This window comes from Gorilla gorilla, chromosome 21 (assembly GCF_029281585.2).
Source record: "Gorilla gorilla gorilla isolate KB3781 chromosome 21, NHGRI_mGorGor1-v2.1_pri, whole genome shotgun sequence".
Lineage (NCBI taxonomy): Eukaryota > Metazoa > Chordata > Mammalia > Primates > Hominidae > Gorilla > Gorilla gorilla.
Genome location: NC_073245.2, coordinates 46787283 through 46806074, shown reverse-complemented (window position 1 = coordinate 46806074; position 18792 = coordinate 46787283). Strand labels below are relative to the sequence as shown.

Genomic DNA, 18792 nt, shown 5'->3' with positions numbered 1-18792 from the left:
ATATTGATTTTTCTTTTTTCCCCTGAATTACTTGCTTGGAAGTTACAGACAAGACACATCAACCCTAATTCAGCAGGTAACTCTTAAGAACTAGGCATTCTTTATATAACCATGATACTGTTATCACCCCTAGAAATTTAACCTTGATAGAATAACATTATCCAATATATTCTCTCCAAATTCAAACTCCCCAATTTCTATGTGACCTTTATAGGATTTGGGGGAAGGGATGGGGTTCAGGATGTATTACATTTCATTGTCATGTCCTTTGATCTCCACCTCTTTTTAGTTACACAGGCATTTTTAATCATTTAAATTATTTATATTTTTCATAGAATGTTTCCATTTCACCTTTTTTAAAATACATTGGCATAAGTTTTAAAATATTTTCTCCTCCCTGATACATCTATGGTTATGCCCTCTTTTACATTTCTAATGTTGTTTATTTGTTCGTCTCTCTTTTTTTCTTAATTATTCTTATTAGAAAGCCGTCAATAACATGAGTCATTTCTAAGAACTAGATTTGGTTTTGTTGATTCCTTATATTGTACCTTTATTTTCTATTTTAACAAATTCTGTTCTTTATTATTTTCTTCCTTCTTTTGGGGTTTATTCTGTTTTTTCTAATATCTTAAAATGGGTGTTTAGCTTATTTATTTTCAATTTTTCTTCTATTCCAAAGTAACTTTCTTTAATATTTCTTTTTTTTTTTTGAGACGGAGTCTTGCTGTGTCACCCAGGCTCGAGTGCAGTGGCGTGATCTCGGCTCACTGCAAGCTCCACCTCCCAGGTTCACGCCGTTCTCCTGCCTCAGCCTCCCGAGTAGCTGGGACTACAGGCGCCCAACCACCACGCCCGGCTAATTTTTTTGTATTTTTAGTTGAGTCAGAGTTTCACCACGTTAGCCAGGACGGTTTCAATCCCCTGACCTCGCGATCCACCCGCTTCGGCCTCCCAGAGTGCTGGGATTACAGGCGTGAGCCAACACGCCGGCCTACCAAAGTAAATTTCTAAGGCTGTACTTTTCCCTCAGAGTATTGTTTTATCTACATTACACAAATAGTAATATGAGGTATTTTCTGACATATTTCTCTTTGACCCCTAGGTTATTTGGAAAAGTGTTTTAATTTTTTATAATACAATTCAAGAGATTTATTATGCAACATGACTATAGTTAATAATATATTGTGTACTTGAAAATTACTAAGAAAATAGATGTTAAGTGTTCTCACAACAAATAAGTGATACATATGTGAGGTCAGCAAGTTTTTTTCTAATTTATTTTAGGTTATCTTTTCATTAATAATTTCTATTAATTCCATTATCGTCAGAGATTGGAGTCTGTATGATAAAGATTCCTTGAAGTCAATGTGGGTTTATGGACTGATTTAAGTATGTGATGTTTTTATAAATACCCCCAAAATGCTTGAAATGAATGTGAATTACTTAGTTATTAGGTGCCCTGCTCTATATGAGTATGATTTGTAAGATCTTATGAGATTAAACTTGTGAAATGTGCTTCATTTTTTCTATTTGATTACTAATTTGTCTGCTTGATCTATCAATTATGCATTGATGATGGATTTGTCTATTTTTCCTTTGTAGCTTAATCCACTTTTGTTTTATATATTTTGAGACTGTTATTAGTTACATTCAAATTTAGAACTGTTATATTTTTCCAATGAATGGAGCCTTTTATCATTATTGGACTATTTTTATCTCTGCAGTACTTTTTTACATAAAAGTCTATTTTATCTGATAATAGTATAACCACACTAGCTTTCTTTTGCTTAATGTTTCCGTGGCATATCTGAAAAAGTCCTTTGATTTTCAGCTTTTCTGTGTCTCATATATATATATATTTTTTTTTCTCTCTCTCTTTTTTTCGAGACGGAGTCTCGCTCTGTCGCCCAGGCTGGAGTGCAGTGGTGCAATCTCGGCTCACTGCAAGCTCTGCCTCCCGGGTTCACGCCATTCTCCTGCCTCAGCGTCCTGAGTAGCTGGGACTACAGGCACCTGCCACCACACCTGGCTAATTTTTGTATTTTTAGTAGAGACGGGGTTTCACCATGTTAGCCAGTATGGTCTCGATCTCCTGACCTCGTGATCTGCTTGCCTCAGCCTCCCAAAGTGCTGGGATTACAGGCATGAGCCACCGCGCCCGGCCTGTGTGTCTTATATTTTAAGGTATATCTCTTGTAAATAGCATGTAGCTGCATAACTGATTTTTTTCCTAACAACATGATTTATTTTATTTTATTTTGTTGTTGTGTTATGTTATGTTATGTTACGTTACGCTATTTTATTTGAGACAGAGTCTCGCTCTGTTGCCCAGGCTGGAGTGCAGCCGTGGTGCAATCTCGGCTCACTACAGCCTCTGCATCCTGGGTTCAAGTGATTCTCATGCCTTAGTCTCCTGAGTAGCTGGGACTACAGGCGGACACCACCACACCCAGCTAATTTTTGTATTTTCATTAGAGATGGGGTTTTGCTATGTTAGCCAGGCTGGTTTTGAACTCCTGGCCTCAGGTGATGTTCCCGCCTCGGCCTCCCAAAGTGCTGGGATTACAGGTATGAGCCACCATGCCCAGTCCCTGACAACATGATTTTTAGTTATACAGTTTTGTTCATTTGAATTGATTGTGATTTGTTTAAACTCATTTCTGTTTTCTCACATACTGGGGTGGTTTTTTTGTTTTCTGGTAATTCTTATTTTCCTTTTTCTTACAACAATAAATTATTTCTCTTCCCCCAGCATCTTTTTTTTTTTGAGGAAAATATTTTTAAGAGAGGAAAAATATAGAAAATGTATAATGATAGCCATATGTCTACTGCCCAAACTAAACAGATATTAAGATTTTTGCTATATTGTTTCATAATTGCTGTTGTCATACTTAATAAAATATGTGAGGCCAGGCGCAGTGGCTTATGCCTGTAATCCCAACACTTTGGGAGGCCAAGGCGGGTAGATCACCTGAGGTCGGGAGTTTGAGACCAGCCTGGCCAACATGGTGAAACCCTGTCTCTACTGAAAATATAAAAATTAGCTGGGCGTGGTGGCAGGCACCTGTAGTCCCAGCTACTCAGGAGGGTGAGGCAGGAGAATCCCTTGAACCCGGGAGGTGGAGGTTGCAGTTAGCCAAGATCACGCCGTAGCACTCCAGCCAGGGCAACAAGAGCGAAACTCTGTCTCAAAAAAAAAAAAAAAAAAAAAAAGGCCAGGTGCAGTGGCTCACGCCTATAATCCCAGCACTTTGGGAGGCCAAGGTGGGTGATTCACGAGGTCAAGAGATGGAGACCATCCTGGCCAACATGGTGAAACCCCGTCTCTACTAAAAATACAAAAATTAACTGGGTGTGGTGGCGTGCACCTGCAGTCCCAGCTACTTGGGAGGCTGAGGCAGGAGAATTGCTTGAACCTGGAGGCAGAGGTTGCAGTGAGCCGAGATCGTGCCACTGCACTCTACCTTGGCGACATAACAAGACTCTGTCTCAAACAAAGGAAAGCAGATAAAGTTGAAGTTTTTTTAACCCAAATTTGGGGGTTTTTTGAAGTCTTTTTTACTTGTTTATTTCTTTTCATTTTGCATATGAATGCCAGGTTATATGAAGTTTCTTAGGTTCCAATTATATTTTCCTCGAGGCTAATACTATCATAACTTTAGTATATGTCCTTCTAATCTATGTTTTATGAAACTTACAGATGTGTGTGTGTGTGTGTAAATAATAGTATTATTTGGTATAATCTCAGAACACATAAGTATTTTCATATAATAGGCTTGTTTGGCAATTTTCTATTATAACCTCATATTTTTTAGATCTAGCCATGTTGACATTTATAGATACAATATATTCATTTAACCTGGCAAATAGTATACCATATGTCAATATACCACAATTTATTTGTTCCTCTACTGAAGGATTTTTTCTTGATATTCCAAACAATGATGCAATGAATGTTCCTCCATTTGTATCTTCTGCAACTTGTCTCCAGGATACATACCTAGAAATGGTGTTACTAGGTCTGAGGTCAGAGGATGCACCCGTAATACCTTTTTAACACTTACATCCTTCTTAGTTAATTAAAGACCAAAGCAAAATTATAAACCTGTGTATCATAGTATGGTTTTGCAGGAGGGATCTTTAAGTGTAAGCTAATAGCTGCCCTCTGTTGTTTACATCCCTAAGTTTATATCACTTTGCCTTCTCTCCAGCGGCAGTACATACCTGTGAAAATGAAGAGCAAAGCCTTCTGGATCTTTTCTTGGGAGTATGCCATGATGTATGTGGGAAGCCTAGTGGTAATCATTTGCCTCTCCTTCTTCCTTCTCAGCTCTTGGGATTTCATCCCTGCAGTCTATGGCTTTATGTAAGTAATGACCACGTTAGAAAATTCTAGAAGCTGTGAGGAAAAGGGAACCCTTGTATACTGTTGTCAAGAATGTAAATTAGTACAGCCATTATGGAAAACTGTATGAACATTCCTCAAACAGCTAAAAATAGAATTACCATTTGATCCAGCAATCCCACTTCTGGCTACTTACTCAAAGGATTTTTTTCTTTTTTTTTTTGAGACAGGGTGTCGCTCTGTTGCCCAGTCTGGAGTGCAGTGGGGCCATCTCCGCTCACTGCACCCTCCACCTCCTGGTTTCAAGTGATTCCCCTGCCTCAGCCCCCCGAGTAGCTGGGACTACAGGCATGCACCACCACGCCCGGCTAATTTTTGTATTTTTAGTAGAGACAGGGTTTCACCATGTTAGCCAGGCTGGTCTCAATGATCCATCTGCCTTGGCCTCCCAAAGTGCTGGGATTGCAGGTGACTCAATTTTTGAAATCAGTTTGTTGAAGATTTGTCTGCACTCCCATGTTCATTGCAGCATTATTCATAATAGCCAAGTTATGGAATCAATCTAAATGTCCATCAACAAACAAATGGATAAAGAAAATTTGGTATATATACACAGGGGAATACTATTCAGTCTTAGAAAAGGAAATTCTGTCATTTATGACAGTAGTAGGGATGGAATTGGAGAATCTGATGCTAAGTGGAATGAGCTAGGCACAGAAAGACAAATACCGCATGTGTTCTCACTTATATGTGGAGTCTAAAACAATTACGCTCACAGAAGCAGAGAGTAGAAGGGTGGTTACCGATGCCGGCAGGGTGGGAGAATGGGGAGATAATGGTCAAAGGGGTACAAAATCTCAGGAGGAATATGTTTTTTTCTTTTCTTTTCTTGAGTACTAGCACAGCGTGGTGAATATAGTTAATAATAGAGTATTGTACATACCAAAATTGCTAAGAGAGTAAATTTCAATCGTTCCCACCACAAACAGTGTTTAATATTTGAAGTGATGGAAATGTTAACTAGCTAGATTTAATTATTCTACATTGTATTCAGAAATCATAACATCACATAAAATCACCCGTAAATTCGTACAACTATATGTTGTCAGTTAAAACCCCCCGACAAAACTCTGGAAGCTAATTTGGTTTTCGTAGCTCTAGCTGGACTCAGAGGGTGAGCGACCGCAGGAAGCCTTTATATTAAATAGCAGCGGTTCTCAAACCTTAAGGTGCATCAGAATCACCTGCAGGACTTATTAAAACCCAGATTGCTGGGCCCACCCTCAGAGGTTCTGATTAAGTAGGTCTTGGGGAGGGATCAAGAATTTGCATTTCTCCGGTTTCCAGGTGATGCCAGTGCTGTTGGCCTGCTGGTTTAGGGAACACACTTTGAGAACCTGTACTCTGAAACACACCTTTGATATGGTGGGATTAACCCATTTATGCCTAGTGTTCTATTACTGGAACACTAAGCTTGTGGGAGTTATTTACGTCCTACTGCTCAAGGTCATCGCCAAGGTCTGATTTTTCACACAAAAAAATTTGCAACCTCCAGCATAAGTGGGTTAAAGAGCACTCCTTGGGAACATCCAAAGCAAATACCAGCCTCTAACTGGGAGGTTTGGGCTCAATTCTAAACAGGAATGGATGTGTTCCTCTAGTGCAAGAGGGCCTCTGACAGTTTGAAAATAATGCCACCTGCCACACGTCAAACCTTGAGGGAAAACTCAAATGGACTTGAGTATTGCAGGCTTGTCTGAGTTTATATTCATGAATTCTATAAACATTTCCGAATGCCCTCTGCGTGCCAGGCTCTGCGTAGGTGCCGAAGACTCGGTTGCTCCCTAAGCTTTGGGGAGCTCACAGCCCAATAGGTGACAGACTCTTAAACCTGTGCATGTGTGGAAGGGATCTGAGTGGCAGAACTCCCATTTGGAATTCTGGACTGCTTATTTGTGTTAAATCCTGGCTGAGCATAACAATGACTTGCTAACTTCAGCTCTTCATGCTCTGCCTTAGATAGGAGTTGCGGTGCCAGGTGAAGAGTTCTTTCTGCTGGGCCACGGATTGTGTTCTTTACCTGATTTCCCAGAAAAAGAGGTATAGTTACAGCAAGAGGCAAAAGTTAACCTGGGCGGAGGCCTCAGTCAGGGAAATCTGACCAAGAGCCATCGCTCATCTCTCCCTCTGTGTGCCCTATTTGTTGTCCTTTTTGAATTGTGTATTGAGATCAGTTTCAACTTCATATTTTTTTAAATCAAAAATGTAAACTTTAGAAGAGCCAGAATTGCAGCGAAATATTTGTCTGATTTAATTGGACAAAAAGTTTTCCAGTTAAACCCTAATTTCTCAATTAAGACTGGGACCCTGGGGATCTTAGCCAGAACCCACCGATTGTTTCTAAAGCCCCTAGAAGTCTCACTTCGGTCTCAGGCACTCGGTTTTCTGGCTCCTGCTGTGGGGTGTGGAGTAAGAATGGGGAGGAGCAGGATCTTTGAGCGTGGTCCTCTAGGCAGGTCTTTAGAATGCCCAAAATAGATCCTGTGTTTTAAAACTCATTTGTTACAGTACTGGGTATCTCCTGATTTTAAACTGTCTTGCGCAGTAAAACAGGGGTGAGTCTCTTTATTCCTAGGATGAATCCCTGCCTCATTTCAGATTTGTTTGGCTTAGCTAATATTTGTTATGGGTTATCATTATATGTCTCTGCTCATTTTTGTTGATTGCCTGTATCCAGGGTACCTAGAGAGCCCTTCCCATCCTGATCTCTCTAGGGAGAAAGTCGTCCTTGGCTGCCCAGCAGTGACCAAAGTCTTCAGGAGAAATCAAGGTCAAAGCAGACAATTTATAACTTTTGTCTTTTTTCTCTCCCTTTGTTTTCTTAATTCCAGACTTTCTGTTCCAGATCTCACTCCAAACATTGGTCTTTTCTGGTACTTCTTTGCAGAGATGTTTGAGCACTTCAGCCTCTTCTTTGTATGTGTGTTTCAGATCAACGTCTTCTTCTACACCATCCCCTTAGCCATAAAGCTAAAGTAAGTGGCTGGACCTGCTGCTGCTGTGTGTACAGAGCTGTCCGAGAAGCCCCTGCCTCTAGTAGCCTTGAGGGTGGCCTTCAAATGTGGAGCACCTGCTGTCAGGTTTAGAGCATCTCACCTAAGGAACCTGCCTTCAGTTGCCGCAGTTGCCAGCGCCATAGCAGGCAATAGAGTCGCATGGGTGCAGGCTGCAGTGAGGGTGCTTTGGAGCCCCAGCATTTTCCCTGGCCTCACTCTGAGGTGCTCAAGTCCACATTGCTGCTGAGCCCATTCACTCTTTTGGACTAGAGCCAGGCGGTGGCCAGGCATGGTGGCTCATACCTGTAATCCCAGTACTTCAGGAGGCTGAGGCAGGAGGGTCACTTGAGGCCAGGAGTTTGAGACCAGCCTGGACAACATAGCAAGATCCTGTATCTACAAAAAATTTAAAAATTAGCCAGGTGGCGGCCTGGGTGCAGTGGCTCACGCACATAATCCCAGCACTTCAGGAGGCCAAGGCGAGTGGATCACCTGAGGTCAGGACTTGGAGACCAGCCTGACCAATATGGTGAAACCCTGTCTCTACTAAAAATACAAAAATTTGCCGGGTGTGGTGGCGGGTGCCTATAGTCCCAGCTACTCTGGAAGCTCAGACAGGAGAATTGCTTGAACCCAGGAGGCAGAGGTCACAGTGAGCGAAGATTGTGCCACTGCACTCCAGCCTGGGCGACAGAGCAAGACTCCATCTCAACAACAACAACAACAACAACAACAACAACAAAAATTAGCCAGGTGTGGTGGTGTGCCCCTGTAGTCCCAGCTGCTTGGGAGGCTGAGGCAGGAGGATGACTTGAGCCCGGGAGTTTGAGGCTTCAGTGAGCTGCTTGTGCCACTGCACTTCCGCCTGGATGACAGGCGGAAGTGCATGTCTCAAAAAAAAAAAAAAAAAGGAGTTGTGGAGGGCAGTGTGTTTGGAAAAAGTGTATCTGGTGGAATGTCTCCATCAACAGCCCAGTGACAGGTCCTCCACAGGGACTCTGGATGGTTTAGTTGGGAGGCTGGCCACCTGCAACTGTTTAATCTCCTGATCTGTTTCCCTCCAAAGGATGTGTGGAGTCCTCTTCTGCAGTCTAAGAGAGCTGACAGATGTTAGGCCTGCTCCATTCCAGGTGCCTTTCTAGACCCTCTGAAACATAATCATACCTAACCTAGCAACTCCTGGAGGTAGGCGTTAGATTCTTATCACTCCCATTTTATAGTTGAGGAAATCGATGCTCAGAGAGGTGGGATGATTTTCCCAGTCACACAGCTAGTAAGCAGTGGAGCTGGGATTTAGACTCAGGTTTGTCTGGCTCCAGAATCTATGCTTATCCCCCTGTACCATGCCAAGCTCCGGAGAGATTGCTTGTAGTAGCCTCCGGAAATGGTTCTATTATCCTAGCTTCAGATAAGGGAAAACAGACACAGACAGGTACACATACGCCTAGATGGTCTGGGGAACCTGAAAGAGTTTGATTTAGATTTCAAGAGCTCAAGTTCTCTGTCCTAACCTTCCTGCCATTCTCCATGGTCTGTGCACCAATGCACGTGGTTCCCATTCCGTAAAACCTCAAAAGCTGATGCTTCCTTCCCATGACACAGCCTTGGCCTGGCTTCTGACAGAACACCCTCCTTCCATGGCCTGGCAGGCTCTGGAACTCTGGCAGCCTTGCCCAGCTGAGCTCTCCAGCTGTCTGTGGTCCACCTTCCCTGTCCTTGTTCCGGTTAGGCCCAGCCACTGGGTGAAAAGGAGCAGGGAGCCCAGGGCACCTTTCCGCACTGGCCGTGCAGCCAGCTCTCCGGCAGCTTTTATTGTCTGCATGCAAAGCCACACATTGCTCCTGGGTAGGCAATAATGTCACCATTTTATGGCCTGAGCCAGGCCCACAGAGTTGTGGGGACAGAAAATATGAAGAGACCTGCTCTCTCTGCTGTCTTCTCTTCTGCCTGGGTATGAAGCTCCACCTAAGCTCTCCTGCCTCCTGCAAGATTTGTTTCCAGTGCCAGCTTTGTAGGAACAGGGCCCTTCAGGCCACCCCAGTCCCTGTGCAGTGCTGCAGGAGGCTGTAGTCTGTTTTTTTGTCACCGCATTTTCACCAGCCTTTTCATAGAAATGTTGCCGTTGTTACCAGCTACCTGAAAAGCCTGAAGCCAGTGATGTGGATTGTGTTTAGGAAGATGTTCACACTGAGCTATAGCTGGACGCTTCTTAGAGGCTACAGGGCTGCATGCCTTTGCCAAGCTGCGTTTCTGAGGCACTTGCTGCACAGCAGCACTGGAGCATTCTGGGTGTGGACATGTTTGTCTGCACATCTCAGATTCACACCCATTGAGTCACCCTGACCTTTGACCTGCAAGACAAAAAGGTCATTAATCTCTGAAGAAAACCTTCATGGGCTAGGCATCTAGGTACTGTGCAGAAGTAGGCCATGTGCATGTGGTTGAAATGTAGCTGAGGAGGGTATAGATCCAGCCTCTCCCTGTTGGCTTCCCTTTAGCACTTGGTCAGCTCTCGGAGGGGCACTGAGATTGAGCTCTGTCCCCCAACTCTCTCCTGACCGGAGCTTGGAAGTGTGATCAGCACTCAGGAGAACGGTATTGGGCGTGATTAAGAGCTCTGGAGACAACTCCATCGCTTACTAACCTACTCAGTCAGTGCACTTCTCTGAATCTGTTTCCTCATCTGTGAAGTACAGGTGAGAGGATTGCCTACTTTTTTTCTTCTTTTTGAGACAAGGTCTCACACTGTGTCATCCAGGCTGGAGTGCAGTGGTTGATCATGGCTCACTGCAGCCTCAGCCTCCTGGCACCAGCAACCCTCCCACCTCAGCCTCCTGAATAGCTGAGATTACAGCCATAAGCCACCACACCCGGCTAATTTTTAAATTTTTTGTAGAGATGAGATTTCACTATGTTGCCTAGGCTGGTCTCAAACTCCTGGGCTCAAGCCATCCTCCTGCCTCAGCCTCCCGAAGTGTTGGGATTACAGATGTGAGCCACTGCGCCTGGCCCAGGATTGCCTGTCTTGAGGGGTGGTTGAGGTGTGGTGAGGATCACGTGAGAGGATGCAGTAAAAGGACTTTACACAGAGGGAGTTCAGGAGAGGATACCCATTGCTATCACTTATTATTAGGTTAAAATAATAATTGAAACTGCTATTAGTTTAAGTTAACAAGAATAGTCCCAGCCCTTAAGAACTGAAAAGCTCTGTGCAGTTCACAGTTCTCTTCCTGGAAAGAAGTTCATCGCACTATGGGTCTGTAGACCCTGCTGACCATGTTGTTAGAGAAAAAAGGCATCAGCAAGGAGGCACTTCCTGCCTTGCGTCCAATTGTCAGAGGGGCCTCTGGCAAGGGAGGCTGCCTAATTATCCTGCCAAGCAGTCATTTAAGCCCAGTCATAAAGAATGCTGACTTCATTTGTTTTCTTCCTCTGTGGCTCCTAGGGGAAGGCCCAGAGCTGGCAGAGGCAGAGGGGGACTGTTGATGGGAAATGTCTCTGTGGGCTGTTTCCCTAGTGTTTGCCAGGCCCTCCTCACCACCTCTGGGTATTTCTGGGTCCCTGCAGTTTTCTGCTCTGCTACTGGGGCCTGGCCCATGCCTTGTGGATAGCAGAGCCAGCCCCTTCCTGAAGTCCCCTGAGGATTATTTTTGGTTCAAAGGATGGAGTCAGGAGTCTCTAGGGTAGGCCTGGTCCCTGACTCATCTCTCTCTCTCTTTCCCCTGCCCTGCCCCAGGGAGCACCCCATCTTCTTCATGTTTATCCAGATCGCTGTCATCGCCATCTTTAAGTCCTACCCAACAGTGGGGGACGTGGCGCTCTACATGGCCTTCTTCCCCGTGTGGAACCATCTCTACAGATGTGAGTACTCCCGCCTCTGCCACAGATTTGTGTCAGCCTGGGCCTGGATGAGACTGCTGCAGGGAAAAGGAATTCATAGGCATTTACCAGGCACCTGTTATGCTGGCAGCACTAGGAGGGGAGCAGAGGCATGAAGCACAATATCTGCTTCCAGGTGCCGTGGACTTGTGATGATAAAAATAATTGCCGTTTATTGAGCACTTACTGTGTACCTGGCCACTGTGGCTCTTACAGTGTTACATGCATTAATTAGCTCATTTGATCTTCACAGCAGCCTTTGAGGTAAGTATCCACGTTTTGCAGATGAGAAAACTGAGGTACAGAAAGGTAGAGCCACTCATTCAAAGTCACGTGACTTCTAATTAGAAGAGCCGGGATTGGAATCCAGATCTGTGAACCCCTACCCAGTGCTGTCCAGCAGGGCTTTACGATGATGGAAATGTCCTCTGTCTGTACAGTTCAATAGGGTAGCTAGCCACTTGTGTGCCTGAGAACCTGAATTTTTAATTTAAATTTCAGAAGCCACATGTAGCTAGGCTACCATACTAGACAGCAGAACTCTATGCCCTGGGCTTTGAACCATTCCCCAGCGCTGCACCCAAAGGTTACTAGAAGGCAGAGGGGCAAAGTTAGACTTCCCTGCCCACTGTGACAACCCCTCTACGCTCTAACCATCCCCTCTTCAGAGGTGGCTTAGTGGTGACCTATCTGTGCTGCCTAGGCCCCCAGTGCTCTTAGCCCTCTATGGTGGGTTCTTTTCATTGTTTGGGGGCTCCGTCAGGGTAGATATCACAACTCATTCACCTTTTTGTCCCCAGCACTCAGGACTGAAGCTGACACATAGAAGACCTTGCAAATATTTGTGGAGTGGGTTTTTAAACCTCCCCAATAAAGAGGCAGTGTCAGTGGCCCAGCACCACCTGATTCTCTAAACGAGGCGTGGAAGGGAGCTGTTGAACTTTCCTTGCCTGCTGTGGGTGTCCAGCAAGGTGTCAAGAATGAACTAGGGAGTGCAGGCTTCAGAGGAAGTGAATCTTTGTTGTTGTTTTGGGTGTCAACCAGGAAGTGAAACTGACCAGCTGTGGGAAGCAGCCTACCTATAGGAGTGTGCCTCTGAGTGAAGGTAAACAGTGGTGTGGGCAGCTGAGCCAGGGCTACTCCTGCAGGTGATGGCCTAGTGGGGCTGTGACCCATCTGGCCTGACTGGGAGGAGGAAGCAGTGTCTTCTGTGGTGACATCCTCTCTGCACAGACAAGAGTCACCCAGTCCAGCAGGTTGAGAGTCAGCTTGGGGCCCCTCGGCAGAGTGGCCAGTGACAAACCATGAGACCACCAAAACATGGACATGCCTCAGTTTGTGATAGTGGATTTCAAGAATGTAGAATGGATTTTTGTGGTTGCCCATCCCACACTGGGCACTCTTTCTCCCTCAGTGACTGTCTTTCATCCCATTTGCTGAGCAGTCTGGAGAGTCACTTGACTCCAATTCCTGGCATTGCCATTACGAGCCCCACGTGTTCTTAGGCACATCATTTAACCTTTCTGAGCGTCTGATTTTTCCATTAATCAAATAAAGAAAATAACTCATGAGTGTGTTAAGTTTGAGAAAGAATATCTGTAAATAGCACTGCAGTTAGTATCGTGAGTAATAATTATTCAGGGGAGTCTCTCACATAGTTCCGTGATCAGAGCTTCGGGCTTGGTAGCCAGAGTCATCAGAATAAACATATTTTTCAAGACGAATAAACTATTTTATGCCCTCTGGGGTAAGGAGGCACAAAGAAGAAGGATGGAGTTTCCAGAAACCTGAATGATCTAATAGTTGCTTTTGCTGGCTGGCAGGGCACATAGTCTGCAGGTTCAGGTTGTCTGAAGATCCTGCAGAGAACAGTAGCTGTCCGCCTTTGCTTCACTGCTCCTGCAGCAGGGAGTACACGTGCTTGGAGAACCTGCTTGGGGCTTGACAACTGTGAATCATTATTAGCTGGGAGCAGCATCAGCCCTGGTCCTTAGGACCTATGAGTGGGATGTATGTGTTGAGACATGTTTAAGCCTATGTCGAATATATTTAATGTGGCTAGGAATTCCATTTAAACATTAGCTGTCAGCGCTAACATGCATGCTCCCACATTCACCTTTCTGTTTTCCTGTGCAGTGGAGAGGAGAAAAGGAACGTGGCCCCTCCCTGAGTGTAGGTCCCAGACGCTGGACTTTCTGGAGCTTGGATGAGTCATACAGATGCACAGTTGTGGTGTTAGGGAACAGCCTGCTGGCAGAGCCCATGCCAGCCTGCATGGTACAGCAGAAGGAGCCAGTTACCAAAGGGCTGGATTTGTGTGTGTGTTTGTTTTGTTTTTATTACTATTGTAAAGCGATAAAAGAATGTTGATAGATACACATATAAAGAATCATGATAAAATATATTCCCACGTGTTTTGGCACCTCATTTAAGAAAGGGAATATCACCATGGCCTTTGAAGTCCCCAAATCCCCCCTGTTCCCCTTCTGATTGGACTGGATTTTTCAGGTGAGATTTTCTTTCCGAATGCCTGAGGCTCTGAAGGGAAAGTGGCTTGCCTGAAGTTCCAGTTCATCAATCATGGTGCCAGAGATTGGATAAGCCACCCAGTGAATGTGGTGGGGAACCTGATTCCATCTGGCCTCGCAAGTCTGATGAAGGGTGAACCCTTTCACCTTGTTAGGCCCTGGTCACCTCTGACGCTTTCTGGTGCCTGGAACAAGCTGTCCCGTACCCCAGGTCTCCGGCTCCATCTGCTCTGGCATATATAGCTTTAATCTTCTGGCCTGTCAGCCAGCAAGAGTGAATAGCAGCTCCCCATTCCTGCAGAGGTCACCACAGGCCAGAAGCCAACTGCATGCTGGTGATGGTTCTCTAGCCGCATGGGAATGTATCTTTGCAGCCCTTCGAGATAGCACCCAGAGGCTGCCAGTGAGCTTCTCTCGTCTCTTTGCACTTGGTTTCCTTCCTGTCACCCTGTCTAAAATCTGTGTCCCTGGCTGGAGGCACAGAACAAGAACCACCTGGTCTGGCAGGCTGCAAACATTTTATTTTGGGAATAGTCTCTGTTCTTTTCAGCAAAATAATTTCCAGGGGATCAGAAAGAACCACTGAGAAATGTACATAGTGATGTTGGGTTAGAGGAGTGGGAAGCATTTGTTCTCCTTCTTGAGGTAGTAACATGGTTTAATAATAATAGTAATTCTCAGTGAAAACGTCCCTTTGCAAGACTCCTTGTTCCTGGGAGGTCTCAGGAGGCTTGAGTCAGGGTTTTGGCCTCTCATCTTTGAAAACCCAGAATTGAGAAACTTCAGATTAGAAAAGAGGATCTTGCAAGCCCTCCAGGCCAGTGTCCAAATTGTGGGATTTCTCAGACCACTAATGTTTCAATAAACTCGGGTGACAGATTGCCAGCTTTTTATTTTGCTGAAGACATTAAAACAATCAACTACCAGCCATTCTTCCCCATGTTATAAAATGAAGGACTTTTTAATGACAACAACAAAATGATACCTATCATTTCTCAATAAAGAATGAACTGTAACTTGAAAACATTCAGCTTTACAAAGAACTGTGAACTACCGTGTCCTGATTATTCTCCTTTTGACACAGTTGGGTGGCATCTCTGTTGCAGACTGTAAGGGGCTGCAGCTGTAATCCAGTGGTTCGCAGCCTCGACTGCATATTGGAATTACCTGGGAAGCTTTTAAAACCTCATATGGATGCCTGAACCCCACCCTAGAGACTTTGACTAGTCTGAGGGCTCTCCATGTGATTTCATTTTGTTTTGTTTGTTTGTTTGTTTGTTTGTTTGTTTGTTTTGAGACAGAGTCTTGCTCTGTTGCTCAGGCTGGAGTGCAGTGGTGCAGTCTTGGCTCACTGCAACCTCTGCCTCTCCACTTCCAGCAATTCTCGTGACTCAGCCTCCTGAGTAGCTGGGATTATAGGCACCCGCCACCATGCCTGGCTAATTTTTGTATTTTTAGTAGAGACGGGGTTTTGCCACGTTGGCCAGGCTGGTTTCGAACTCTTGACCTCAGGTGATCTACCTGCCTCAGCCTCCCAAAGTGCTGGGATTACAGGCATGAGCCACCATACCCGGCCGTGATTTTGTTTTGTAGCGGGAGTTGAGAATCATCTGTATCATCTAGGCCCCTTGCAATGCATGAGCCCCCAGTATAGCATCTCTACTAAGTTGTACAACTAATACAAATGGCCTAAAGGTTTGGGAGTTTCTCCACCCTTTAAGTCTCTCAAAACTGTCACTTGGGAGAAGGGATTTCCTGAAGGTCAGTATCAGAGAAGAGAAGGGAACTTCCATTCATTAAGTGTCTGCTGGGAACCAGGCACAGTGCTAAGTTCTTTTTAAAAAGGTATTCTTTTAATTATTTTAAATGATATTTATTAGTTTTTAAAAATATGATAAAGATAAAGAAAAGTAATAGACAATCCTCCTGTCTGATAACCCCTAGAAAGTTAAAATGGGGGAAAAAGTACAGTGTGGTAGGCAGGGTAGTAGCCCTCCCCTCACAAAGATGTCCACGTTGTAATCCCCAGAACCTGTGAAGACATCGCCTTACATGGCAAAGGGACTTTAAGACCTTGGGAGGGGAGATTATCCTGGACAATCCAGGTGGCCCCAGTGTAATCACAAGTGTCCCTCAAAGTGGAAGAGGTGGAGGCGGGGGGAATATGGGAAATCTTCTGCCCAATTTTGCTGTGAAACTAAAACTTCCCTAAAAAATAAAGTCTACTGGGCTTCTTTGTGCATGCCTGTAGTTCCAGCTACTCAGGAGGCTGAGACAGGAGGATCCCTGGAGCCCAGGAATTCGAGGCTTCAGTGAGATATGATCCAGCCACTCCACTCCAGCTTGGGCAATGTAGTGAGATTCCATCTCAAAATAAATAGTCTATTTAAAAAAAAAGATGGAAGAGGGAGGCAGAAGAGAAGGTCTGAGTGATGCAATGTGAGAAGGCCTCAATCCACCATTGCTGGATTTGAAGCTGGAAGGGGGTCATGAACCAAGGATGCAGGGGGCCTCTGGGTGCTGGAAAAGGCAAACGAGGGGTTCTCCTCTAGAGATTTTAGCCTGTGAGACCCATTTTGGAACTTCTGACCTCCAGAACTGTTTAATAATAAAGAATATTATTTAAATCACTAAGTTTGTGGGAATTTGCTATAGTAGCAATGGAAAACTAATGTAGCCAGTGATATATCTGTGTCATTTTTTCACGTGTCATCTTGTTTAATCCAAATGAAGTGTGCATTTTAGCCCCATTTTATTTTTATTTTTAAACATTTTTTATTTTTAAATTTTAAAATTTTTTTAGAGATGGGGTCTCACTATGTTGCCCAGGCTGGTCTTGAACTCCTGGGCTCAAGCAATCTTCCTACCTCAGCCTCCCAAAGTGCTGGGATTACAGGCATGATCCACCATGCCCACCCTAATTTTTAATTTTTATAAGCACATACTAGGTGTATAGCCTCATTTTACAGATGAGGAAGCTGAGGTCTAGAGAAACTTGCTAATAAATGCAGAGCAGGATTTTAACCAAGGTCTGTACCCGGCTGCCATGCTACACTCCCGTTTGGCTGAAGCCAGCCAGCCTGCCTGCCTCTGGATCACCCTTGAGTAGCAGGTCCTTCCTGAGACCTCAGGGAGAGCTTTCTTCCTGGTAGGATTCGGCATTCCCTTAGGGGCAAGGAGTGAGAGACGGTGTCAAAAAGAGGTCCTTTATCATCTAAGGGAGAGTTGGGAATGTTTGAAGAGCGAGGCAGGGGTCCTAAGACACCAGTTAAGGAGAATGGAAAACGTGTTCCTTAGACCCAGGACTGTGGCACCATGGAGACCCACAGTGGGGCTCTAATCGTCACGGTTCATGCTGGGGTTCCCACCCATAATCCCACATGGCCAGATGGCACCCTGCTTGGGGAGAGGGATACTCTTGGACCCTCCAAGATTAGGAGGTGAGGGGAATATCTTCCTGAAATGCCCTGTTTGGTGCCCCGAGGCACTCATGGCATTTCTAACTATAGCCGGTCTTCAGCCAGCCAAGCCCACAGTGGGAGGAAATAATCGAAATCCAGGAGCTACCACCAGCTGTGGGCGTGGGGAGTCATTGACCGAGGAGTCTGGGGTTTGCTTCTTGGCACCCCAGTACCTCTGGGGGTGCTCTGCCTTTGAGCTACATGAGGCTCACCTTGGGCCTCTCCATTCGGGGGGGCCATTGCAGCAGGGAAAGGGTGCCAGAGAGAGCGCGTCAGGCTAACTGTAACCCTCTGTCTTTGCAGTCCTGAGAAACATCTTTGTCCTCACCTGCATCATCATCGTCTGTTCCCTGCTCTTCCCTGTCCTGTGGCACCTCTGGATTTATGCAGGAAGTGCCAACTCTAATTTCTTTTATGCCATCACACTGACCTTCAACGTTGGGCAGGTAAGAGGGACAGCATGGGGGTCAGCTTGGGGACAGGAATTCATTTTGCAGCCTCAAGCATTCAACGATGGCCTTGGATTCTGCATACCGGGGGTGCAGACGTGAAGGAGGCACAGTTACTCCCCTCAAGGAGCTCCCAGTCAGTGAGGACAGGGAAGTAAGAGCAGTGTAAGGCTGAACCTGGCAGATATGTATTGGGCACCACACTGAACCATAGCCACGCTGTATTCTCAGCAAGCCTAGGAGACAGGGCATGTTAGCTCTACTTTACAAATGACGGACAGAGGCTTGCAGAGGTCGTCTCTTCTCGAAGGTCATTGGAGGAGCCAAGAACAAAATTCACATAAGGCTTGATTTCTGAGGCACCCCTTTCTGTAATGGTGCCTGTGGTTCCAGCACCCACAGGGAGTAGATAGAATGAGGGGGAGAGGGCAAGGCAAGGGGAGGAGAGGCTCTGCGGACTCTCGGGACAGCAGGAACAAAGGCGGGCAGAGGAGAAGGGGGCCGGTCTGGCTGTTGGGGAGTTGAGCATAAATTGTGTGGCTGGGAGCGGTGGAGAGGAGGCTGTGGTCACAGGCTGAGGAGTACCAGCAAGGAGCTCAGCCTTCCCCTGAGCTGGGAAGCCTGTCCCTCTGTTCCACAGATCAGGATTCTCAATCAAAATCCTCAGAGGGAGCTTGTTAAAAATGCAGATTCCCTGTTAACAGGCTTTAAACTCTGCAATTATGTTGCAACCGTCCCAAGTACATGGCTCTGTTTTAAAAAGCCAGGTTCTCTGATCCCACTCCCAGAAATGTTGATTCAATGTGGAATACAGGGTCAGGAATTTATATTTTTAATAAGCTCTTCCAGAGGTTCTGTGGCAGTGGGTCTAGCAAACTCTAGGTGGACTCACCCACGCTTCTTGGAAGTTCCCTCCTCCACGTGCTGCCTTCTCTCAGGTCAGGCTCTGGCCTCGTAGTGGAAGTCTTATGAGAATCACTTGTACCGTTTACCATTTCAATTGCCATTGGCACAGCCAGGCATTTCCTATGTGTAATAGCCTGGATGGGAAGCAGGCTGGCTGGAAAGACT

The 18792-nt window shown here is 45.4% G+C and overlaps 1 protein-coding gene across 2 annotated transcripts in view; it reads left to right on the top strand.

Moving 5' to 3' along the window:
* PIGU (phosphatidylinositol glycan anchor biosynthesis class U) overlaps positions 1-18792 on the top strand; it is a 112555-nt gene that overhangs the window by 80369 nt on the left and 13394 nt on the right. For both annotated transcript variants that reach the window (XR_010132227.1, XM_004062039.5), the window contains exons 8-11: positions 4215-4369; positions 7240-7383; positions 11141-11265; positions 17576-17718. Coding sequence is in view for 1 of the 2 variants with exons in the window: in XM_004062039.5 (XP_004062087.1) it covers positions 4215-4369; positions 7240-7383; positions 11141-11265; positions 17576-17718 (567 nt within the window). In the remaining variant the exon portion in view is untranslated. The remainder of the gene's footprint in view (positions 1-4214; positions 4370-7239; positions 7384-11140; positions 11266-17575; positions 17719-18792) is intronic.